This window comes from Bufo bufo, chromosome 7 (genome assembly GCF_905171765.1).
Source record: "Bufo bufo chromosome 7, aBufBuf1.1, whole genome shotgun sequence".
In the NCBI taxonomy this organism is placed as follows: domain Eukaryota; kingdom Metazoa; phylum Chordata; class Amphibia; order Anura; family Bufonidae; genus Bufo; species Bufo bufo.
The window spans coordinates 62,223,819-62,249,921 of NC_053395.1; the positions used below are offsets into that span (position 1 = coordinate 62,223,819).

Sequence of the window (26,103 nt, forward strand, 5' to 3'; positions counted from 1 at the left end):
GTGCACCCACCCCAACGATTAGGTGCACTCACTCCGACCCTTAGGTGCACTCACCCTAGTCATTAGGTGCACCCACCCCAACGATTAGGTGCACCCACCCCAACTCTTAGGTGCATCCACCCCAACTCTTAGGTGCACCCACCCCAACTCTTAGGTGCACCCACCCGACCCTTAGGTGCACCCACCCCGACCCTTAGGTGCACCCACCCCGACCCTTAGGTGCACCCACCCCGACCCTTAGGTGCACCCACCCCGACCCTTAGGTGCACCCACTCCGACCCTTAGGTGCACCCACTCTGACCCTTAGGTGCACTCACCCTAGTCATTAGGTGCACCCACCCCAACGATTAGGTGCCCCCACCCCGACTCTTAGGTGCACCCACCCTGACCCTTAGGATCACCCACTCCGACCCTTAGGTGCACTCACCTTAGTCATTAGGTGCACCCACCCCAACGATTAGGTGCACCCACCCCAACTTTTAGGTGCACCCACCCCGACTCTTAGGTGCACCCAATCATTTCATTTATTAAATTATTAAAATTCAAAAAAGTGGGTGGAGCCACCAACAGCCAATCAGATTTCAAGCCAACATCCTGTGGTTTCATCAGAAACGACACTTTCTAGTTAAGATTGTTACTATTGCGAGTTAGCAGAAGTAGGGACAGTTTAGGCCAGTATGCCGAGGATGGAGGTTCCTTGTAATGTATGAACTCATCCCCTAGTGAATTTCTCTGCAGTTCACCAAGATCTATGGAGGATGAGAGGAACCATGATATTTGCTGGGTCTTTTTCTTTTTTACTCACCTGTTAAAGTGGGAACTAAGCTATTTGGCTATCAAACACTGTTCCCTTGGGTATTGAAGTTATGTTGGTGGCCAGGGCCTTCATTCTGTCTTACTGGAAATACAGTAACAAGCCACATATACAGATCTAGACAGAGCAAGTGTTTAAATGGGGTTTCTGAGTGTTTTATACTGATTCCCTATTCTCAGGATAGGTCATAAGTATCTGTCTGGTGGGTGTCTAACTCTTGGCAGCCTCAGCCAATCAGCTCTTTGAAGAAGCTGCGGCGCTCCCATAAGCACTGCAGCCTCTTCCTAGGGCTGTGGTGTCACATTCATCGATTACTTGGCCTAGGTTCAGTCCTATTCAAGTGAATAGGACTGAGCTACAATACCAAGTACAGCTGTTAGCCAGTGGACAGCACTGTGCTTGTGACAGCTGATTGGCGGTGGTGTCGGGTGTCAGACCTCCACCAATCATATACCGCTCTCCTATCCTGAAGATAGGTCATCAGTATAAAACAGGACAAACCTGTTTAATTCTTATGCCTCTTGGTTACATTTTTTAGCAACATTATCTCTCTGTTGTCATAGCATGAACATGGAGGCTACTTTCACACTAGCGTTCGGAGCGGGTCCGTCTGATGTTTCATCAGACGGATCCGCTCCGATAATGCAGACGTTTGCATCCGTTCAGAACGGATCCGTCTGCATTATAACTTAGAAAAATTTCTAAGTGTGAAAGTAGCCTGAACGGATACGTCCAGACTTTACATTGAAAGTCAATGGGGGCGGATCCGTTTGAAGATTGAGCCATATAGTGTCATCTTCAAATGGATCTGTCCCCATTGACTTACATTGTAAGTCTGGACGGATCCGCTTGCCTCCGCATGGCCAGGCGGACACCCGAACGCTGCAAGCAGCGTTCAGGTGTCCGCTCGCTGAGCGGAGCGGAGGCTGAACGCTGGCAGACGGATGCATTCTCAGCGGATCCGCCTCCACTGAGAATGCATTAGGGCTGGACGGCTGCGTTCGGGGCCGCTTGTGAGCCCCTTCAAACGGAGCTCACGAGCGGACACCCGAACGCAGGTGTGAAAATAGCCTTAGTTTCAATTCTGCTCCTTTTTAGTAACTGCAATAGTTTAACTTGTGACTAATTGGCCAGGTTCTTGGCTCGAGCCTTTTAACACATACCAATAAAGTTTATTATTTTCTACATCTGATATTTTTCCAGCAAGTGCAACTGTGATAATTTTTTTTATTTGCTAGTTCATTAGAGCTAGGCATGTATACCTGAGTTAGTCTGTCAATGATTGTCAAAAGATCTGTAATTACCTTATAATAACAGCTTTCATTAAAGGGAACCTGTCACCTGGATTTTGGGTATAGAGCTCTGTGTGCTTTTATTGTGTAAAAAAAAAAGATTTGATACATATGCACATTAACCTGAGATGAGTCCTGTCCCTGACTCATCTCAGGTTAATTTGCATATGTATCAAATCGTTTTTTTTAAACAATAAAAGCACACAGAGCTATGGGGACTGGATATTGCGGATTTGCTACCGGCGATCTAGCAGTCCATGTCCTCAGCGCTATACCCAAAATCCAGGTGACAGGTTCCCTTTAATGTCCTCTGCTATGGCTTATCTGTCTCCGGCTAGGAAGACAGAGGGGCGGTCCTTCACACTGCATGCCTGCATTAGGCTTCAGAGTGCGGAGGCATGTATCTCAGTAATCCAATCTTATTGGCTGGCTGGCAGGGAGCTGCTGGCTACAGCAAGTGTGTATGTGAAGTTAGGGAAAGCAGTTTTGGCCTCAGAGAACTGGCAGAGGAGCCATCTTGAGAAGATCCTCATGTTGTAGAGGTTAAAGCAGCCGTAACTAAGGGAAAAACTCAAAGAAAACGGTGGTATTTAAAGAACCTAAAAATTGCTTTATGCATAATTCTCCACCAGCAGTTAAATATGCTAAAATTGTTTTTTTTTTTTTATGAAAACATGACGGTTACACTTTAAAGTAGAACTCCCGGCAAAATGTTTATTCTCTGGCCTGCTAGAAAGTGATGTCATGTGACCAACTCTCTGATCTCCAACTGACACAGGACAGGAAGTCAGTTACGTCTCTATTCATTCCTATGAGACTGACATTGATGCTCTCATAGGAATACAAAGAGAAACGGACTTCCTGTCCACACATAAGATGCTGTGTCAGTTGCTGAGTCTGATTGCTGGTCACATGACACAAATGAGAAGCAGAAGGGAGGTTATAACTCACAAATACAGCCACTGGTAAGAAAATTCCATTCACTACAGATTACATCATGTACCTTTCTAACAGGTCAGACAATAACATTTTTGGCGGCAGTTCTTCTTTAATTCAGTGAATTGGCTATTGCACCAAGCTGACATTTATGGTCAGATGGGTGTGCCATAAATATCAGTTATTATCCCACAATTTAATAACCGATGAGAGGGACTAAAGTTGCCCTTATATATTAGATGACCACTGAACCTGCCAACTTTTGCGGGATTGGATGCCGATCTATCTAATTTCTTTGAAGACCACAGAAGTCGGGGAAAGAAGGATTGGGCATGTTGGATTTCAAAATGCCCAAGCCTTTGTTCCCACAGGACGGTTATCTAATGTGTGTGGCCACATTTAGCCCATTGTGTTAATTCTTTCATATTAAATGAAAGCGTGTTTAATTACCGTACAAATTTCCACAGGATGAGAGCGTGGTGAAACTAACACGTGAGCTAGCTGTGAAGCTGGGGCTAAAAATTAGGAAAGCCTATGTCAGGGCACAGGTGAGTGTATTATTTTTCTATTTAAATTATTTTTTTATATTATCTTTTTTGTTTGATACAAAACAGTCCTTTTGTGTTTCAGTCTAATTCCCAGGTTACAGTTGTGGACCCATCAGAAAAGGTAAGTGGGACCCTACTTGCAAACTGCCATATAGCTTACGTTTGTAGGTACTGAATGTAACTTTTGTTAAACCAAAGGGAACTTCACTATGTTACGACATCATAAACTATTATCAGAATCCCTCCCTTCATGAAGGAAGGTGACCTTATAATAAAACATAAATGCAGATTCTGTGAATTCAGATTTCCCTAAAATCTTCCAGTGGTCTGTCAGCCTTTGCCATGTGTACTGCTAAAGGTCTATTCACACTGAATTTACATGGTTCATTTGGCATATCAGATAGTGTCCTTTTGGCCTCCATCTTGCTGGTATACAGTGCATTCGGAAAGTCTTCAGATTTTCAAATTTTTTATGTTGTGGCCTTGTGCTAAAATAAAAAAAAATTAAAAAAAAAAAATTTCCCCATCAATCTACACTCAATACCCCATAATGAGAAAGTGAAAACATTTTAGAAATTTTTTGCAGATTTTTTAAAAAGAACTAAAATTTTGCATGGACGTAAGTATTTAGACCCTTTGCTATGACACTAGAAATGTAGATCTGGGGGCCTCCCATTTCTCTTGCTCATCTTTGAGATGTTTCTACACTTTGATTGGAATCCATCTGTGGTAAATTCAGTTGAACATGATTTGGAAAGACGGTGCCCTATCTAAATAAGGTCTCACAGCTGACATTGCATATCGGAGTAAAAACCAAGCTATGAGGTGGAAAGAACTGCCTGTAGAGCTTAGAGACAGGATTTGTGTGGAGGCACAGATCTGGAAAAGGGTACAAAAAATTCTGCTGCACTGAAAGTTCTTGACATAGAAAACGTTCCCTTATTAAAATGTAACCTTTAATATATTTATCTAAAAAACTTAAGAATACCCCTAGATACACAAAACGTCTAATATTGAGACGTATAGATATTAACCATAAGATTATCTCTGCCAGACATTTTAACTGTGGCGGGACAAAGTGTGTTGTCCTTCTTACTCACGATTTGAAGTCTCAAGCATCATAGAGAAGAGGATCAGCGGTGTAGGTTTTACTGGACAAGATAACCTCAGTGTCCCTATTAAATCCCTCACCTCAAAGGTTATATTTTTAATAAGGGAAGGTTTTCTATGTCAAGTTATATTATACTACCCTTTGCTTTAGGCTACTTTCACACCTGCTTTAGGTGCGGATCCGTCTGGTATCTGCACAGACGGATTCGCACCTATAATGCAAACGCTTGTATCCGTTTGCATTATTCTTTTAAAAATAAATCTAAGTCAAAACGGGGGACGGATCCGTTTTTACCTGCACCATATTGTGTCAGTGAAAACGGATCTGTCCCCATTGACTTACATTGTAAGTCAGGACGGATCCGTTTGGCTCTGCATCCAGAGCAGAATGGAGGCGGAACGGAGCCAAACTGATGCATTCTGAACGGATCCTTATCCATTCAGAATGCATTGGGGCTGAACTAATCCATTTTGAACTGTTTGTGAGAATCTTGAAACGGATCTCGCAATCGGAATTCAAAACGCCAGTGTAAAAGTAGCCATATTTGCTTGTTTAAGTGTAGTTTTGAAGGTGCACTGAAAGTTCCCAAGAGCACAGTGGCCTCAATAATTCTTAAATGGAAGAAGTTTGGAACAACCAGGACTCTTCCTTGAGCTGGTGCCTCACCAAACTAAGTAATAGGAGAGAAGGGCCTTGGTAAGAGAGGTGACCAAGAACCCAAAGGTCACTTTGGCTGAGCTCTAAAGATTCTGTGTTCAGAGGGGAGAAACTTTCAGGTCAACCATCACTGCAGCATTCCACCAACCTGGGTTTTATGGCAGAGTGGTCAGAAAGAAACTTCTCCTCATAAAAGACACATGAATCAAACAAGATTCTCTGGTCTGATAAAACCAAGATTGAACTTTTTGGCCTCAATTCTAAGTGTTATGTCTGGAGGAAACCAGGCACTGCTTATCACCTGCCGAATACCATCCCAAGAGTGAAGCATGGTGGTGGCAGCATCATGCTGTGGGGGACAGGGAGACTGGTCAGGGGTGAGGGAAAGCTGAATGGAGCAAAGTTCAGAGATATTCTTAATGAAAACCTGATCCATTGTGCTCTGGACCTCAGACTAAGATTTACCTTCCAACAAGACAATGGGCCAGATTTATCATTGGCTCAAGTCAAAATAATGGAGTGAAAAAGTCTCAAATTTTTGCGCAATCGCTAAAACTGCGCAAAAGTTTGCGACTTTTATTGGCTCTGCACTATGCGCGCCAGTTTTCTAAAAGTGGACGTGTTTTCTTATGTAGATGAATCTCTAGACAGATTTACTATTGCGACAATTTAAAAAGTCGCAAAAAATTGCGCAATTTCACTCCAGTGAGGACCATGCTTATCTTATGCGACTTTTTAATAGAACATGCGACTTTTTCATAAAGACGTGCGACTTTTGTAAAGCAGCTTACTGAAGGATAAACTGCTACCGTCAAACCACATTTATCAGAGTATTAAAGGACCATTAATAAATCTGACTTAGCCAAAAGTGACTTTGGTAAGACGTAAGTGTAATGATAAATCTGGCCCAATGACTCTAATCATACAGCAAAGACAACAAAAATGGAAGAATCTCCAAAGAATCTCCAAATTCAGGTGTGTAAACCATGTGGCATCATATCCAAGACGACTGGAGGCTGTAATCGTTGCCAGAGGTGTTTCAACTAAGTCCTGAGTAAAGGGTCTGAATACTTACTGTATGTCAATGTGAGATTTTAGTTTATATATATATATCTATAAGGTCTGACATGAATATAGTTAATTTTCTCATGGGTTTAAAGAGACTCTGTCACCTTGGACCCTCTCTATTAACTGCAGTACTGTATGAATAGTACAGCCGTCACAGAGTTCAGATCAGTAATCCCCCCCCCCCCAGTGTGCACCCATAAACCAGCCATGTAATGCATAGAGAGTATTCTTCCTTGAGTCATGCCCATTATGTGCACATGTTCAGGATTCCTCTCAATATGTTCCACAGCCAGTATGTAAGGGAATGGGAGTAAGTATAGAGATAAAATTACTGATCTGGTCTCAGGGGTGGCAGTACTATTCATGCAGTCCTGTACTAATAAGGGTGGTCTAAGATTATAGTGCATTTAGACCAGGGGTGCACAACCCGCAGCCCACGGGATGCATGTGGCCCTCGTCCTGCTGGACAGAAACACGGCTGATCGTGCGATCAGCTGGGTTTCTGCCCGGAGCACCGCCCTGAGCCGGTAGGAGCAGGTTGGGTCCACGGCTGTTGATCCGCGCGATACCGTTGCGGCCCATCAAGCATGCTTACCAAGATTTTTAAGCATGCTTAAGCACACCCCTTCAAGCCTGCTTAAAAATCAAAATTGCCCGATGAATTTCATTGGGCAATTGGCAGCAGTATTAAACTGCAAGATGATCGCTAATGATCTGCCAGTGTAATACAGCCTTTAGAATCCATTTAATATTGCTTTCTTGTGATAACAAATCTAATCAATTAGTACTTTACTGAGGATATTTTATATGGCAGATATACATTTTTTATCAGCATTTAGCAGCCATTGATACATTTTAATTCGAATTGCAGATGTCTGATAGTTTTGCAGATCAGATAGAGCCAGGTAAGTGAGTTTTTCTGCATGTATAGTTTCATTGTTGTTTCGTCTGTTTGGACAGACTCCGTATGTGGCCCATAGTCTGGATTTATCACCTTATTCTCTGTTGCCCCACAATTTGTTTTGATCTCCCAGTTAATATTCATAAATGTTTATATGGTCTGAAAACTGTAGACGAGTTATAATGTCAGATGAAACATAAGTGTTTCCTGTGAAATTGGCCATTGTATGTATGCATGTATCTGTGTGTATCTAACACATCATACATAAAGGGGTTGTATGTGTGCTTACATTTATAAAGGCAGCCCGTGGTATAAAATAATAAAAGTCAGTACCTCACCAACTCTCTTTCCGACTGATCCTTCTCGACATGCAGGAAATGCCACCTCAGCCAGTGATTGGCCAAGCAGACATTTCCTGCATGTCAAGAAGAACCAGGAAGCAGAGACCGGTGGGGTGCCAGAAGCGCCAAGCTGTTTTAAAAGAATTTGAATTGGCTGGACAGCCCTTTGATGGCAAGTAGGGTTGTTGCGGGTTTCGAAATTTTGATACCCAATCGATACTTTTGTCCCGGTATCGATACAATACCGGGATTTCCATTTTTTCGATACTGGGCTGCGCTGCTGCGCAGTCTAGTATCTCTGTCTCTGAACATGAGCGCGCTGCTGTGAGCGCGCTCATGTTCCCTCAGCAGCACAGGGGAGAAGGAAGCAGTCTTTCCCTCCCCCTGTGCTGCTGTTGCCGCTGCCACCAATGAACGGAGAGAGGGGCGGTGGAGGGGCGGGCGCACTGCGCCACCAATGATAGGACTTTTCCTACACAGAGCGGCGCCCAGAGATGTCCCTGCACTTACCATTATTCCTGGGCGCTGCTCCGTTCGCCCGCTGTGCCCCATTACTGTCTCCTGCTCCATATGCTAATTACTATCGGAGCAATGGGGAGGAGACATCAGCTTCTCTAGTGGGCGTTCCTTCTCCCTGCGCTGCGCTGCAATTGGACAGCGCTACAGCCAGGGAGAAGGAACGCCCACTAGAGAAGCTGATGTCTCCTCCCCATTGCTCCGATAGTAATTAGCACATGGAGCAGGAGAGGAGACAGTAATGGGGCACAGCGGGCAAACGGAGCGGCGCCCAGGAATAATAGTAAGTGCTAGGACATCGCTCTGTGTAGCCTAATACTTAAAGACTACTTAATGGGTCCAGACTTTAACACATAATACAGGAGGTGGGTTCCGGCAACAGAATCGCATTGCCGGCACCCTGCACCTGGCAGGGAGCTGCGATCAGCGGCAGTTAACCCCTCAGGTGCGGCACCTGAGGGGTTAACTGCCGCTGATCTGCTGCCAGTACCCGCCTCCTGTATTAAGGGGTAATTATCATTGGTGGCGGAGTGCGCCCCTCAACCCCCCACCCCATTAAAATCATTGGTGGCACAGTGCCCCCTTCTCCCACCCCCCAGTATTAAAATCATTGGTGGCAGTAGCCACAGGGTCCCCTCTCCCCTCCTCCTCATTGGTGGTGCAGTGGCAGCTTCTGATCAGAGCCTCAGCAGCGTAAGCCTGGGGCTCCGATCGGTTACCATGGCAGCCAGGACGCTACTGAAGCCCTGGCTGCCATGGTAACATCCCTGATGCTGTGTGCACAAAGCAGTAGGGACAGTATGAAGTCCTATTAACCCTGATAGAGCTCTATCAGGGTTAATAGGACAAGGGATAAAAAAAAAATCCCAGGTTCTAGCCCCTAAGGGGGGAAATAGTTATTAAATATAAAGTGTAAAAAAAAAAATAAAAAAAAAAAACCCACCAAAATATTAAGTATGAATCACCCCCTTTTCCAATTTCACATATAAAATGTATAAACAATAAATAAACATATTACATATCGCCACGTCAGAAAAGTCCAAACTATTAAAATATTTAAAAAAATCTATGCGGTGAACGCCGGAACAGAAAAAATAAATAAAAACTGTGCGATTCGCCATTTTTTTTAAATGCGGCATGCATGTGGCTTTTTTGGTTTATTTTTTTCACGTGGTATCGAGTATCGCAATACTTTTTTATGATATCGAAACCGAATCAAAAATTTGGTATCGCAGCAACTCTAATGGCAAGTACTTGTTATCAATGTATTCCTGGTATTGGATGAAAGCAGCTATCAGACTGTTTATTTCAAGACATAATAGGTTAACCTGAACCTCTCCTAAACTTTGAACGTGGCATGATTGTGGGTGATGGGGGAAAGGTCCCTCATGGCTGTAAACTTTACAGTGCCTGTCGACTCCAATTGAGATAAGCCTAAAAATGTTTTTAAAAAGTGCTTCTGCTTATTTGTTTCAGGCAAAAAAAAGTGCTCTTCATCATGTGGGTAAAGCCCTGGTGTGAGCTGCGCTTGTGGATTGTTCAAGAGCAGCAGGAAATGGGGCATAAAAACAGGGACTAAACACAATGCATGTGTTATAAAAGGGAAATGCATATAGATAAAAATACATTATAGAAATACTCCATATGCTCAGGGATGTGACCTGCTGACGTCCTGCTTTCTGTCAGTGAATGGAAATACTCTTGTTTACATCCAGCTGCGTAGCTGTTCACATCTAGTGATTCTTACATATATACATCTACATTATATTTACATTACATAATCCCCTAAGAATTGAACACAGCAGGAACACAAATATCTCTCCTGCCCTACGCAGTTTCATGGCTCATGCACATGGCTGTATTAGAGCAGTATACCTAAAGGGGTTGTTCAAAAATGATTCTGCCGGACCTGCAAAGGGAAGATGACTTACCTGCTTCCTGGCGTTGGCTCCTGGCAACTTCAACGGCATGCCTGCCCTTGTGTCATAACAAATGGTCACATGACACAAGGGGAGCCGACTGTACAACAAAACAAGTTTGAAACTGATTTTGCCAAAGCTTAGACAAATGGCATTACATGTATGTGTTGTATTTCAGATCTGCCTGAAGTTGATGGCCATGGCCCTCCTCACGTGCTTTTCTCTACACTGAGTCTGAACAATGAACCATTAAGAGAGACCTCACCAGTTCCAGTCCATTCAGTCTCTCCAAGTGTGCCTCCGGTTTCTGAGACTGGAATATTCCCTTCAGCACTTATAAGTAGTGATGCATCTGTTTTATTTCCACTGTCAAACTTGCATGATGAAATAATTGGGGATGAACTGGATCGCATGCTCGATTCCGTGCCGTCATGCAATGGGCTGAACATGGTGAGATAATGGGAAATATATTTATTCTTTAGATTTATTTAGTTTTTACAGAATGTTATCTCTTTAGATGTCATTTTGTGCATTGTGGGGTATTCCTATTTTGCAACATAATCCTGAAGCTTTCCAAAATCCATCTGTAGGCAGCTATTCCTAATTGATGGCCTATCCTGAGGATAGGCCATCACTAACTAGCTGATCGGTGGGGGCCTAACCCTGCTCCATCAGCTGTTAGAGTGTAGCTCTGTTGCAGGAATTGGTGCTGTCAACTCTGTAGTGGAGGGAACTTGTTACTACACCACTGCTTCCATTGAAGTCAACTGCAGCAGCGCTGCAGTGACCAGCTCTGACTTCAATGGGAGCAGTACTGTAGTAGCAAGCTACCTCCACTACACTGCTGATGGTGCTGTGTAGTGCTGGTGACGGAGCTACACCCTGATCACCAGGGGTGCTGGGTGTTGGAGCCCCATTGATCAGCTAGTGATGGCCTATCCTAAACTGTTTCATTAAAACTGAGCGTTTTCCACCATAAAGATATATTTATCCCTTAGGTGCTTATACTGAGCACAGCTGAGCATCAAGAAAGGGAATAAAACTGATTATCCCAAGGACAGCTGGAGGTAGAGGGTTCTTACTCTAAGAGCTGTATCTCCTGCTAGAATGCAACTAGATTCCAAGAAGACCAGGTTCACAGCTCTAGCTGCAATCTAACCTTATCTACAGCACAGGATGAAGTGGAAGCTGCATATACTGTACTTACAGCTTTACAGCTCTTATTTTAGCTGGTATGGCTTCAGATGACCCCAGGGGAGGATAACATGAACTTCATGATATCATCCCCTCTTATAGGTCACAGAACAATCAGGCAAATTATCAGAAGCAGGTGTTCATAGGAAGGCTCATTCACAATATTTGGCTTGTATAATTAGGCAGACGATCAGCCGATGAGCGAGCACATGCTCATTTGTCAGCTGGTTGGCATCTTTCATCAGGATTACGAATAGAACAGAAATGACTGCAGAAGCAATCGTTCCCTTCATGTTCAGTTTGCCTGTGCAATTGCACTGTTTGAAAATCGGACAGTGTAATACCACCTATTATTCATCCAAGTGCAGAAGAAACAGCATGGCATTCGCCTCAGGACAAATTCACTATCCTTTATCACCTCCTCAGTGGGTACATAACACTGGTATAACACGATACACCCAAGAAGGGCCTACAGCCGTTATACCTCAGCAGATGCTTTTTCAAGGCCTATTGGAAGGAGGTGGAACCCACCTTGTATCCTTCCTACACTTGTCCAACTGGATTACAGGTGTGTATCATCCAATCCAATGTAATATAAAAGATACAAACATCATATATAACCACATATAAGAACATTGTATAACTCATAAAAAAGAGGATAGGTCATTTCTATCTTACAAGGAATGTACGGTTTTACCTATGTAAAAATAATTGCACGTACATAATATAGACTACTAAATCCACCCAACACGTAATCAAGTGACGTGCCATAAATTGAATATTACCTATTTGTAGTACCTTATCAGTGATATTGGAAAGAAGCCATAACCACATCTATAGTTCCATTGTGGTATGTAATCTCAATTGCAGAGCTTTTGCTGGAATCTCCTCCGCACCAATTCATCCCGTACGTTTTTTCCCCTTCTAAATGAATTTAGGGGACCTCCATGGTGTAGTTTTTTTTAAATCTGAGCCAGATTCTAGCAAATGCCAGTTCTTCCAGATAGAGCTCCTAATAACATCTGCCATAGGACTGAACATGATAGAGCACCTGTACTGTAGATAAAGGTATCCCTTATCCACAGGATAGGGGATAACAATTAGATGGGTGGGGGTCTGACATCTGGGATTCCTGCCAATCATGAAAACATGGCCTCCGTACTCCCAAAATGAATGCAGTGTCAGGTGGAGCGTGCGCACTGCCGCACAGTTTATTCTGTATGGAGCTGCTGGAGATGGCGAGCATAGTGCTCCGCTATTTCTGGCAGTCCCATAGCGTGGCATAGGGCTGGGCGATGAATCAAATGAATTTAATTAATTCGCCCTTTTAGTGCCTAGGAATATTGTTTATTTAAAAACCGTCACATATAAAAAAAAATTCACAGAAGGTGCGGTATCAGCTTTGCCTGTGTTGTTTTTTCAGTCCCTGCTGTCCGCGTCAATAATCCTGGCACAGGCTGCACTGATACGGTGCTCTGGATCACAGTGGAGGCCAGCATTGACGGAAGCTGGGCTCCCATCGTAATGGCCTGTGCAGAGATAACTTAACTCTGTAGATGCCGCAGCATTTAGACAGTTAGGGCTCATTCAGACGGCCGTATGCTGTCCGCTAAAATACTAAAAGCTATCCTGTTTTTTGCGGATCCGGAAAAAAAACGGATAGCATTCAGTATTTTTGAGGACCCATAGACTTCAATGGGGCCATGTCCTGATTTTCACGGACAAGTATAGGACATGTTTCATTTGTTTTGCGGAACCGTGGAATAGAAAAGGGCCCCATAGAAGTGAATGGGTCAGCATCTAATCCTCAAAAAAACGGATACGCATTTTTGCGGATAGCATACGGCCGTCTGAATGAGCTCTTACACAGAGGAATGGGACTCCCGGTCACCATTGGCTTAACAAAGGCCCCAAGGCCTGCCATAACTATATGTCTATTAGACTTTGCAACAGACAAAGCCTAATAGACTGCCTGTCTCTGGTACATTCGGCGATAATGCATTGGTACACAAGGTATGCTAGTGCATTATAAAAACTGTCTCCTAGTGGGACTAAAAAAAAAAAATGCTTAATAAAGTTTATTTAAAAGAATACATTTGCAAAACCATCTTTCTCATAAAAAGGGATTTTATTTTGTAAAAGTGGAAAAAAAAAAACAACAACCATGCGCACATCTATGGTATTGCTGTGTTCTCCACAACCCTTTTAATACAGATAACGCTATTTAACCTCCTAACAGTCACATTAAAAATGGAAAAACCCTCCCAAAAATGTCAGTCCAGTGGTGTGTCACTCATGAGCTAAAAGTAAGTGGTTGCTGAGAACCAGCATCATAATCATTGCAGCACACTTTCACCCATCTGCTCTCTCCGTCCATCTGCTGATGATTGGCAGTTCTCTTCTAGAGAGATAGGGAGAAAACTAGGTAGAAGACTGTCAGTCACCAGCAGGTGGGCAGGGAAAGCAGGAATTCATGAATAACCATGACTCTTCTCAGGTGGCTGGGACTCTTTTCCAGGCCCAGTCTGCAATGATTGTCATGTTGGTTCTCGGCAACCACTTACTTTTAAATGACAAACCGCTGAAATCAACTCACCTGTGTCTACTTTATCCTGCCGTTAGTATAGGCACTGTAGTGATCGACCGATATTGATTTTTTAGAGCAGATACCGATAACCTGTGAACTTTCAGGCCGATAGCCGATAACTTACGGTATACTGATATTCTGTGCATTTTCATTTTTGGAAAAAAAATAAAATTCTGTTACGGCGTTCACCACATAGGAGATTTTTATATTTTAATAGTTTGGACTTTTCGGACTTGGCAATATGTGATATGTTTATCTATTTATTGTTTATATATTTTATATGTAAAATTGGGAAAGAGGGTGATTTTATAGTCAATTTTTTGGTGTGTTTTTTTTTTAAACTTTTTTTTAATAACTATTTCCCCCCATTAGGGGCTAGAACCTGGGATCTTTTAATCCCTTGTCCTATTCACCCTAATAGAGCTCTATTCAACATAGTAGAGCTCTATTAGGGTGAATAGGACTTCATACTCTCCCTGCTGCCCTGTGCATAGTACACACAGCAGCAGGGAGCTCACCATGGCAGCCATGGATGGCTTCAGTAGCGTCCTGGCTGCCATGGTAACTGATCGGATTACACTGCTGGGGCTCCGATCAGAAGCTGCCACTGCCACCAATGAAGAGGAGGGGATGGGACCCTGTAACCACCAATGATTTAATACTGGGGGGTGGGGGGAGGATGCACTGCGCCACAAATGTTTTTAATACTGGGGAGGGTGCACTGCGCCACCAATGATAATTAACGTTTAATACAGGAGGCAGGTGTGTTGGCGCAGAATCACATAGCCGGCACCCTGCCTCTGACAGGGAGCTGCGATCAGCGGCAGCAGTTAACCCCTCAGCTGCGACACCTGAGGGGTTAACTGCCGCTGATCGCAGCTTTCTGTCATATATGCTGGGCACCGCCTCCTGTATTAAACGTTAATTATCATTGGTGGCGCAGTGTGCCCGCCCCTCTTCCTCCCGTCTCTCCTCATTGGTAGCGCGGCACAGGGGGGAGGGAGAGTGACTCCTCCTCCCCTGTGCGCGCTCATGTTCTGTGATAGCGCGCTGGACGCATTATCATCATATCTGCAAGGTTAGATACCGATAACTTTAACCCCTTAAGGACCGGGCCATTTTCACCCGACCTGGAATGTGGGGAGTAGCCACCCACCCAGCAGTTTGGCTACTCCCAGTAAGAGCCGTCCCGGATCAGCTTTACAGCCATACTAAACAGCTGAAGTGTCAGACTGCAATCTGCAATACTGACACTTCAGGAAAAAAAACAGCTCTTACCTCACCGAGGTCAGGAACCTCGGTGATACGTACCGACCATCAATGATGGCCCCTTGTTCCTTCCTACATACCTCCCCCCTTTGTTCAACCCTGAGGGGGTGGACACACATTAAACAGTGTACCCAGGACAAGGTATCCACGTTTCCTAGTAACCGGCCTGGCCTGTGTTGAAATTCTGCAAAGACAGAAACCACTGGGTGACCCGGGCATTTCTGTCCTTGGCCTGGCTCATCCATTTGAGAGGGGAGTTGTCGGTCACCAGACAAAACTTTCCCCCCAACAAATAATAGCGGAGAGACTCGAGTGCCCACTTGATAGCCATGCACTCTCTCTCCACTATACTATACCTTGTCTCGGCTGGGGTGAGCTTCCGGCTGAGGAAGACAACGGGATGCTCCTCCCTGTTGACTTCCTGAGACAGTACAGCACCGAGACCTACCTCGGAGGCATCGGTTATGCACTATAAACTCCCTTTTGAAGTCGGGCGTCACCAAAACCAGGGACCCACACAGGGTCGACTTCAAAGCGGAGAAAGCCTTTTCCACCTGCTCATTCCAGTGGACCATCACTAACTTGCGTCCCTTCAAAAGGCCTGTCAATGGTGCGGCGACTGTAGCAAAGTGGGGCACAAACCTCATATAGTACCCCACCATTCCCAGGAACGACTTTACTTGCCGAGTAGTGACAGGTCGGGGCCAATTCCGAATTGCCTCAATTTTGTTCACCTGAGGTTTGATAGTTCCGCGCCCAATTACATTCCCAAGTACTTGGTCTCTTCTAACCCTATTGTGCACTTTTTTGGGTTAGCGGTTAAGCCAGCCTTCCTAAGGGAGTTCACTACCGCCTGTACTTTAGGTAGGTGACTTTCCCAGTCGGTGCTGTGGATAATGATATCGTCCAGCTACACCGAAGCGTACCGACTATGTGGACGGAGTATAATGTCCATTAGCCTTTGAAATGAGGCGGGAGCGCCATGTAGACCAAAGGGTAATACCTTGTACTGATACAGCCCCTCTGGTGGTATGAAAGCCGTTTTTTTCTTGGCAGCCTCCATCAAGGGTACCTGCCAGTACCCTCTGGTGAGGTCCAACACAGAAAAATACCGGGCTTGGCCTAACTTCTCAATAAGCTCATCCACTCGGGGCATGGGATATGCGTCAAACTTGAAAACCTTAAGTTTGCGGAAGTCGTTACAGAATCGTAATGTCCCGTTCGGCTTGGGTATTAAGACTATCGGACTGGCCCATTCACTTTTTGACTCCTCGATGACACCTAGCTGTAACATCAGCTGCACTTCTTCTGAGATGGCTTGTCGCCGCGCTTCAAGTACCTAGTATGGTTTCAACCAGGGGGGGAGGGGCGTGGCCAACGGACGATGAGAGCAGACGTGCTTTGCAGAGCTCCCGCACTATCCTGGCTGAATATCCTGCAAAGAACCCCTAAAACCAGCACCTACCCGTCTGCGCAAGCACCTCACCGGAGCCGACGCCTGATCCTCTCCGCCGTCGGGTGAGTCGTGATGGCCCGGAAGAGAGACACTAAAGGGCCCTGCAGAGAGCTGCAAGATGGCGCCGGCCCTGACATGCCGAGGCGCAGTGACCGCGCGAAGGACATACAGCGCAAGCTGGGGAGATTTGCGCATACCACTGACTCCTCGGGCCCCACAGATGCCAGGGGGACACGAGGTGGAACACCAGCAGGCACTGATCCTGACACAGACGGAGAGGAGGAGAGGGGAAGTGAAGATGCTAATCATAGCTCTAACAGGTATGACGCACTGAGGCCTGGTAAAGGGAATGCCAGTATGGACATTATAGACTCAGATATAGAAGAACCCACACTTAAAGATGTACTGAAACCTATCACTAAGTGTGGGAGATCCTTAACAGCCCTGAGAATGCAGGTGGGCTCCATCAAGGAGGATGTGTCCATAGTCCGCCATGACCTGAAACGTTTAGCGGAACGTGTGGGAGAAGTCGTGGACATTATCCCATCTCTTAAAAGAGAATCTACCGAACATAATCAAAAACTGACTCTTATAAAGGCTAAACAAGATGATCTTGAAGTGGGCGAAAGATACCTTTGGATCAGAGACATTAACTCCGCTTTTTGCAGTGGAAAGGGCCCACCGGGTCCCCACCAGACCATTGCCACCGGGTGCTCCACCCAGGCCTGTTCTTATGAAAATTCTTCATTATAAGGACAGAGATATACTTCTGAGAAAAGCACGTGAGCAGCCTGATCTAACCATCGGCGGCCAAAAAGTGTCGCTGTTTCCAGATTACTCCATGGAGGTCCAAAAGCGGAGGGCGAGATTCTTGGATATAAAGAAGCGACTGCGAGGCCTGAATATCTCATACTCGATGATGTATCCAGCGAGACTACGTGTTGTCGCCTTAGGAAGAACCAACTTCTTTGAAGACCCCAGGGAGGCATTGCGATGGCTAGACAGTCATGAACATCGTTTGCGGGATGCTGGTCCACAGGCGGCTGCGGAATGAGACGCAGTTTTTGCAGTTCTATCGGACTGTCCGAACATATTGAGCGAGTGTGGTAATGTGTCTGTGTGATGAGGTAGTATTTCATACAGGGATGATAGCTACTTGATATACCGTTTAAATATGCTGGGTTCAAAAAGTATTGTGTAGATTTTTGAGGAGAAAGTGCGGAGAAAGTGATGCAAAGCAACTGTGTTCTTTTTTTCTTTAGTTTTTTTGTTTTCTAGTGGGAGATATATATCTGAGCCACGCCTCACCACTAGGCGTCTTAACTAGACCGAGGGGCTGGTGGTTCTGATATGGTTGTTATATTAAGCCTGCAGTCCCTTTTTGGGAGAAAGCGCGGAGACCTGTCAGATAAACCGGTAACCTTGCTCTAGATAACTTTGTTCAAGGTTTAAGAGATATTGTTCGAATGTTTAGGGGTAATGTTTGCTCTGTAGTCAGGTCATATAGAATAATGCGAGGACCTGGTGGGTTTTCGCTTCAGGGAGGACAGCTAAAGTCTGATGTTCGTATAGGTCGAGATATGGTATACTTCATTTCCATACGAACCAATCATACACATGGCTAGTACAGTAAAAATTTTTAGTTGGAACATCAGAGGAGTTAAGGAAGCTAATAAGAGAAAGGAAGTAATGGATAGTGTGGGGCAGTATCAACCCTTGATTTGCTGTCTCCAAGAGACCCACTTGCTGTCAGATCAACCTGGAATTCTTACACCGAGATGGGCTGGGCATTGCTTTCACGCTACCTATTCTGGTTACGCTAGAGGGGTGAGCATTTTAGTGCATAAGTCCATACCGTTTTATTGTATTTCCCAGAGCATTGATAGGGAGGGGAGATACATCTATTTATATGGTACAATGTATTCAGTTGAATGTGTTATTATTGATGTTTATATTCCCCCCGCCATATTCTTCTCAGGTGATGAAAACAATAATTTCCTTGATAGCGGAAAGACCAAATATCCCAACGATTATTTTAGGAGATTTAATACTATACAATGTTTGGCATTGGACAAATTTAATGCTTCTTTACAGGTTGTCAGCAGCGATCTCACTCCCTTTGGCAGACTGCTACGGGAAGCTTCCATACTGGACTTCTGGAGGTTGAGGTACCCCAACACTAAACAGTTCTCCTGTCGTTCCAGTACATATGGTTCCTTGTCCAGAATTGACTTTATTCTGGGCAATGAAGAGATGGGCTACCTGCTGGAGAGTATTAGATATCTGCCTAGGCGGATATCGGACCACTCTCCGGTGGTGGTGACTTTCCAATTGTTGCCATCCGTGTCGCGCAGATCCAAACACTGGAAATTCAACCCATACTGGCTGAATGTCCTAGTAGATATGTCAGATATTAACCCCTTAGTGACCACCCATACGTGTTTTTACGGCGGTCACTAAGGGGCCTTAGGCTGGGCCGCCGCGTTTTTACGACGGCCCAGTTTAAGCGCCGCGCGGCTCCCCCGGGGAGCGCGGACCTGGCTCTCACATGAGAGCCGGGTCCCTGCTCTAACAGCCCGGAACGGCAGGAGTGCCGATCCGGGCTGTTTAACCCTTTACATGCTGGGCGCAATGGCGCCCGCTGCATGTAAAGTGGTGACAGAAGGAGCGGACTCCCTCTGTCTCCCATCAGCACCCCAAAAATGCGATCGCGGGGTGCTGATGTGCTGGGAAGCTTACCTTGCTTCCGATGAGGGCCCGAGCCTGTCTTCAGTTACTTCCAGCAGGCTGTGCCTCTCTGGCGCAGCCTGCTGGTCAATGTTCGAATAGCATTGCTATTGAAATGCAATGCATTATAGAGATAATGCATTACATTTTAAAAGCAATATAAATACTGTATATTATAGTCCCCTTGTGGGACTATTAAGTAGTAAAAAAAATACACATTTATTAAATAAAAAAAATTCCATAAAATAAAAAAATATGCCTTTTTTTCCATTGAAAATACGCTTTTCAATGAAAAATATTGCAAAAAGAAAATATCCCCCATATGTTTGGTATTGCCGCGTCCGTAACGACCGGGACTACATAAATATTACATAAATTATCCCCTATGGTGAACGCCGTAAAAAATAAAAAAAGACAGAATTTCGAATTTATTCTTAGTTTCCACCGAAAAAAAACGTAATAACAAGCGATCAAAAAGCGGCATTTACTCCAAAATCATACCCATGAAAAATACAAGTTGTCTTTCAAAAATCAAGCCCTCACACAATTCCATATAAAAAAATAAAAAAAAGTTATGGGTCTTGTGAAGTGGCAATGCAAAATAATTTTTTGGGTTAATAAAAGGTGTTTTATTGCAAAAAAAAGTAGTAAAATGTAAACAAAATTATAAGTATTTAGTATCACTGTAATCGTACTGACCCAGAGAATAAAGATATTATGTTATTTGTACCGAAAAATGAACGCCAAAAAATGTATAATGTAAAAACGCAGTGGCAGTATTGCTATTTTTCCCCATCTCCCTCCCAGAAAGAGTTAATAAAAGTTAATCAGAAAGTTATGTGTACCCCAAAATGGCGCCATTAAAAACTACAACTTGTCCCGTAAAAAACAAGCCCTCATAAAGCTATATAGATGAAAAAATAAAAAAGTTATAGCTCTTGGACCGAGACCATAAAAAAAGGAAGAAAAACGCTTGGTCATAAAGGCCCAAACAGGCTTGGTCACTAAGGGGTTAAGGAGCAACTCAGTGAGTTTTTTGACCGAAACTTAGTATCTGCCCATAGGCTAGTAGTGTGGGATGCAATGAAAGCCTTTTTACGGGGAATATTGGCAGCTAAAATCAATGGTCGGAAAAAAGAAAACAATGCAATGATTAGGAAGATGATATTGGAAGTGGAGGCAGCTGAGAATAGATACGTAGAGACCCCATCACCAGAATATGAAACTCAGTGGAAAGAGGCAGCAGCTGGATGAACGTCTACTCCTAAATGCGCAGAATAAAAGATTTTTCCTGAAGCAAAAATATTATGAGGAAGGGGAAAAGGCAGGCAGATTATTAGCTTTAATTACTAAGGCTCAGCAGCAATCCAACTATATAGCGGCGCTGCGTGACACGGATGGCAGGGTACAGGTGACCACAGAAAAGATATCTGAGATTTTGAAGACTTTTTATCAACGCCTATATACTTCCAAAACTAAAGCCTCAGAGACTGACATTAGGGATTTCCTCCATCCCCTACAACTTTCCACTCTAGATCAAGAACAGAGAACTCTTTTAGACAGCCCCATTACCCTCAAGGAGCTAGAAATAGCGCTAAGTGCAATGGCCAATAACAAAGCCCCGGGAGATGATGGATTGCCGGCCGAAATATATAAACAGTTTGCTTCGGTTCTCTTGCCCCAACTGTTAGACGTACAGTACAGACCAAAAGTTTGGACACACCTTCTCATTCAAAGAGTTTTCTTTATTTTCATGACTATGAAAATTGTAGATTCACACTGAAGGCATCAAAACTATGAATTAACACATGTGGAATTATATACATAACAAAAAAGTGTGAAACAACTGAAAATATGTCATATTCTAGGTTCTTTAAAGTAGACACCTTTTGCTTTGATTACTGCTTTGCACTCTCTTGGCATTCTCTTGATGAGCTTCAAGAGAGTCACCTGAAATGGTTTTCACTTCACAGGTGTGCCCTGTCAGGTTTAATAAGTGGGATTTCTTGCCTTATACTGTATATGGGTTTGGGACCATCAGTTGCGTTGTGGAGAAGTCAGGTGGATACACAGCTGATAGTCCTACTGAATAGACTGTTAGAATTTGTATTATGGCAAGAAAAAAGCAGCTAAGTAAAGAAAAACTAGTGGCCATCATTACTTTAAGAAATGAAGGTCAGTCAGTCCGAAAAATTGGGAAAACTTTGAAAGTGTCCCCAAGTGCAGTCACAAAAACCATCAAGCGCTACAAAGAAACTGGCTCACATGCGGACCTCCCCAGGAAAGGAAGACCAAGAGTCACCTATGCTGCGGAGGATAAGTTCATCCAAGTCACCAGCCTCAGAAATCGCATGTTAACAGCAGCTCAGATTAGAGACCAGGTCAATGGCACACAGAGTTCTAGCAGCAGACACTTCTCTAGAACAACTGTTAAGAGGAGACTGTGTGAATCAGGTCTTCATGGTAGAATATCTGCTAGGAAACCACTGCTAAGGACAGGCAACAAGCAGAAGAGACTTGTTTGGGCTAAAGAACACAAGAAATGGACATTAGACCAGTGGAAATCTGTGCTTTGGTCTGATGAGTCCAAATTTGAGATCTTTGGTTCCAACCACCGTGTCTTTGTGCGACGCAGAAAAGGTGAACGGATGGACTTTACATGCCTGGTTCCCACCATGAAGCATGGAGGAGGAGGTGTGATGGTGTGGGGGTGCTTTGCTGGTGACACTGTTGGGGATTTATTCAAAATTGAAGGCATACTGAACCAGCATGGCTACCACAGCATCTTGCAGCGGCATGCTATTCCATACGGTTTGCGTTTAGTTGGACCATCATTTATTTTTCAACAGGACAATGACCCCAAACACACCTCCAGGCTGGACCATGAAGGAGAGTGATCGGGTGCTGCGCCAGATGACCTGGCCTCCACAGTCACCGGACCTGAACCCAATCGAGATGGTTTGGGGTGAGCTGGACCGCAGAGTGAAGGCAAAAGGGCCAACAAGTGCTAAGCATCTCTGAGAAACTCCTTCAAGACTGTTGGAAGACCATTTCAGGTGACTACCTCTTGAAGCTCATCAAGAGAATGCCAAGAGTGTGCAAAGCAGTAATCAAAGCAAAAGGTGGCTACTTTGAAGAACCTAGAATATGACTTATTTTCAGTTGTTTCACACTTTTTTGTTATGTATATAATTCCACATGTGTTAATTCAGAGTTTTGATGCCTTCAGTGTGAATCTACAATTTTCATAGTCATGAAAATAAAGAAAACTCTTTGAATGAGAAGGTGTGTCCAAACTTTTGGTCTGTACTGTATATAACGAGGCTTTGTTGATGGGCAAACTCCCTGACACTATGAATGAGGCGATTATAGTAGTCATACCAAAGCCGGGAAGGATGTGTTAGAGGCGGAATCTTACCAACCCATATCGCTGCTGCAGGCTGATGTTAAGCTGTTGGCGAAAATATTGGCCAATCGTTTAAACTCGGTCATTGCTTCGCTAATAACCACGGATCAGGCCGGATTCATGCCAAACATGTCAACGGCTGTGAATATTAGGAGACTGTGAATATTATGTATTTGAATGTCCAGGTGGGCCAGAATCACGCCTTGGATGCGGCGGTCGCATCCCTAGACGCGGCCAAAGCATTTGACAGCGTGGTGTGGCAATACCTACTACTGGTATTGGAGGAGATGGGAGTGGGGCCGATCTTTATTAAATGGAATAAATTGCTATAGGTCAGTCCCACGGCCAGAATTCAGGTGAATGGGTACCTTTCCGACTCGTTCAGATTGCATAGAGGCACCCGACAGGGCTGCCCGCTGTCGCCGCTTCTGTTTGCAGTGGCGATAGAACCCCTGGCGGAGGCTCTTCGTAAAGACAACGCGGTGCAGGGACTCAAATATGGGGCAATTACTGAAAAGGTGGCTCTTTACGCGGATGAACTGCTCCTGTTTTTAGACAAGTGGTCGTCTTTCCTACCAGCTGCAATTTCAATTATTCATAGCTATGGGCAGAAATCTGGTTTAAATATCAACTGGACAAAATCGGTCCTGATGCCGCTTGACGGGTCAAGGCAGATAGATCCCAATTTAGCTGGGGGACTTCAAATAGTATCGACTTTTAAATACCTTGGGATACAATTTTCTAGGAATAGCAAGTATTTCATAGACCTGAATCTGATGCCGTTACTAGATAAGTTCAGGAGGAAAGTCCAATTATGGACAAAACTGTCATTGTGGGGCGCACAAACTTATTAAAAATGATTCTTATGCCTCAGCTCCTCTATGTGCTGCATAACGCTCCAATCTGGATACCTCTTAAATAGTTTTACACCATTAACGCAATATTTAGAGACCTGATTTGGAAGAAGGGAACCCCTCGTATAAAGCTGGCTACCCTGTGTAGACCTAAAACGCAAGGGGGATTGAGCGTCCCTGATCCCTTACTATTTGGCAGCTCAAATGCAGCACATTAGGGGTTAGGGTGAGGAAGATAAGATTAATAAGACAGGCAGGATAGTGCAAAACCTATTGACTAGGAAATGTCTCCTGTCGGCTTTAGAAGATGTTACGTTTAAAGAAGGCGGACAGAAATATGGGGTACTAGGTATGATACATGAGGTATGGTGGAAAACCAGAAAAATGGCAGGAATCACAGGATATACGAAATTCACCCCGATATGGCCAAATATTATGTATAAGGAAATTAATAAAATCTCCAGTGTTAGGGCATGGAGGAAATTTGGACTGGTAAGGCTATGTCAGATATTTGATGATGCGTCCCTCAAAGATTTTACTAAGTTACAACAAGAGTTTGGATTGCCTAAATCACTATTTTATGTATACTTACGACTGAGACATGCAATACAGGTGCAGGAACGACAGGAGAAAATGGTGCCTGCTCCGAGACACCTAATTCTAGACCTCACGGCCACTGGTGGTGGTTCCGGGGGAGTGATATCGCTGCATTATCTAAGCCTAATAGAAGCCTTGCATAAAAATAATCCACTACATCTGCAAGATAAGTGGGAAAAAGATATTCCTGGATTGCAGAAAAACCAATGGGAAGATGTGCTTGCCGACTTCCCCGTCATAGCGGTGAGCGAGGCACATAGAGTGTCGCAACTGCTTCATAGAGTGCTATATAAGATGGGATATCGTACTGATGACATGTCCAAAATATAGATCCACATCTGCTGATCTCATTCATTTAATGTGGAACTGCCCACGTCTGCGTAGATATTGGAATGATGTGGTGGCCCTTATTACACGGGTCTATGGGATTGCAATAGAAAGTTCTCCATTGATATGTATTTTAGGTTACGTTAGTGAATTAGAGGGGACACGAGATGTTAAAATAGTGATTCAGCATATCCTTTATCAAGCTAGGAAGCGGATAGCATATTACTGGATCGCGCTGGACCCCCCCAGAAATACAGGAACTGGTGGACAAAATACATACATTAGTGCAACTGGAGGGATATGTATACCAAAAAAGGGGAAATAACAAAAAATTATGAATATGGTACACTTGGATTGAGCATTTTCATATCATGATTTAGAGGTATGTACTGTGAACGGAAAACAGATTGTGTTTGAAAATACGGGAATAAGAGCGCAGGAATAAGATGAAGTATACATATTCAGGAGTGAAAGGAGTATGAATTGTGACTGAGACGCATCATATCATGTCGCACAAACTCTTTCCACAGCTGACGATACCTGGGCTGCAGAGCTGAAGAGGGGGGGAAAAGGGGTATTTACTATGTTATTTGTGTTGTAAAAAAGCAAATAAAAAGATTTGATTAAAAAAAAAAATGGTTTCAACTGGATTCTGGCCTGAGGCTCAGTGACAATGTCATGTCGGATGATAGAAGTGCGTCCAGGGAGGTCCGAAAACACATCCGTGTTTCTGCTGACGAACTCCCTGGCCTCCTGAGTCTGTTTAGAGGAAAGGTATTCGGCAAACTTTACTGTGGCAACTGCTTCCCTCATATCAGACCGTGGGACTGGAAAATCTACCCCCAGAAAACCCGGCCGGGGGCTGTTGTCCGTACTGGTCTCCCTATCTTTCCACGGTTTCAACAAGTTTACATTGTAGACTCGCTCCTGCTTTCTCCGCCCGGGCTGGAGTACCTTGTAGGTTACCTCCCTAACTTTTTCGATCACTTCGTAGGGACCCTGCCACCTAGCCAGGAACTTACTGTCCACCATCTGCACCAGAACCAAAACCCGATCTCCTGGGTTCATATTCCGAACCCGAGCCTGGCGATTATAGACCCTACTCTGGGCTCGCTGGGCTGCCTCCAGTGGCAACACTGTCTTTATCCGCTCTTGCATTTGAGTGACACCGCTAATACACTAGTGGATCTGGGTCTGTAGGGAGTATATCCCGAGCGGGTTTTGCTGGCACTAGCCGTCTGGTCGAGGGTGGAAATTTCCGGGGTTTAACTAGCCCCCTCCCAAAAGAACCCCCCTGTAGATTTCTGGTGGCCTCATAGCACTCCACCAGGTCGACCATCTCTAGGGCATTACCAGGAGACACCTGGCCGATCCAGTGCTGGAGAGGATACTGCAAAACCCTCCAGAACACATCCGCCAACAGACGGTCCAGCATAGTAGTGGGACTTATTACATCAGGCTGCAGCCATTTTTGCAACTGGTGTAGCAGATCATAATACTGCAGTCTGGCTGGTTCAGCCGTGTTAAATTCCCACTGATTCACCTGCTGGGCCCGGACCAACGCATTCTCCCCCAGTCTTGTC

The 26,103-nt window shown here is 44.4% G+C and overlaps 1 protein-coding gene across 1 annotated transcript in view; it reads left to right on the forward strand.

Annotated features, from left to right (window-relative positions):
* ZC3H7A (zinc finger CCCH-type containing 7A) overlaps positions 1-26,103 on the forward strand; it is a 196,771-nt gene that overhangs the window by 107,455 nt on the left and 63,213 nt on the right. The window contains 4 exon segments of the mRNA XM_040440164.1: positions 3,510-3,590; positions 3,673-3,711; positions 7,298-7,331; positions 10,282-10,553. Of these exon segments, the coding sequence (XP_040296098.1) occupies positions 3,510-3,590; positions 3,673-3,711; positions 7,298-7,331; positions 10,282-10,553 (426 nt within the window).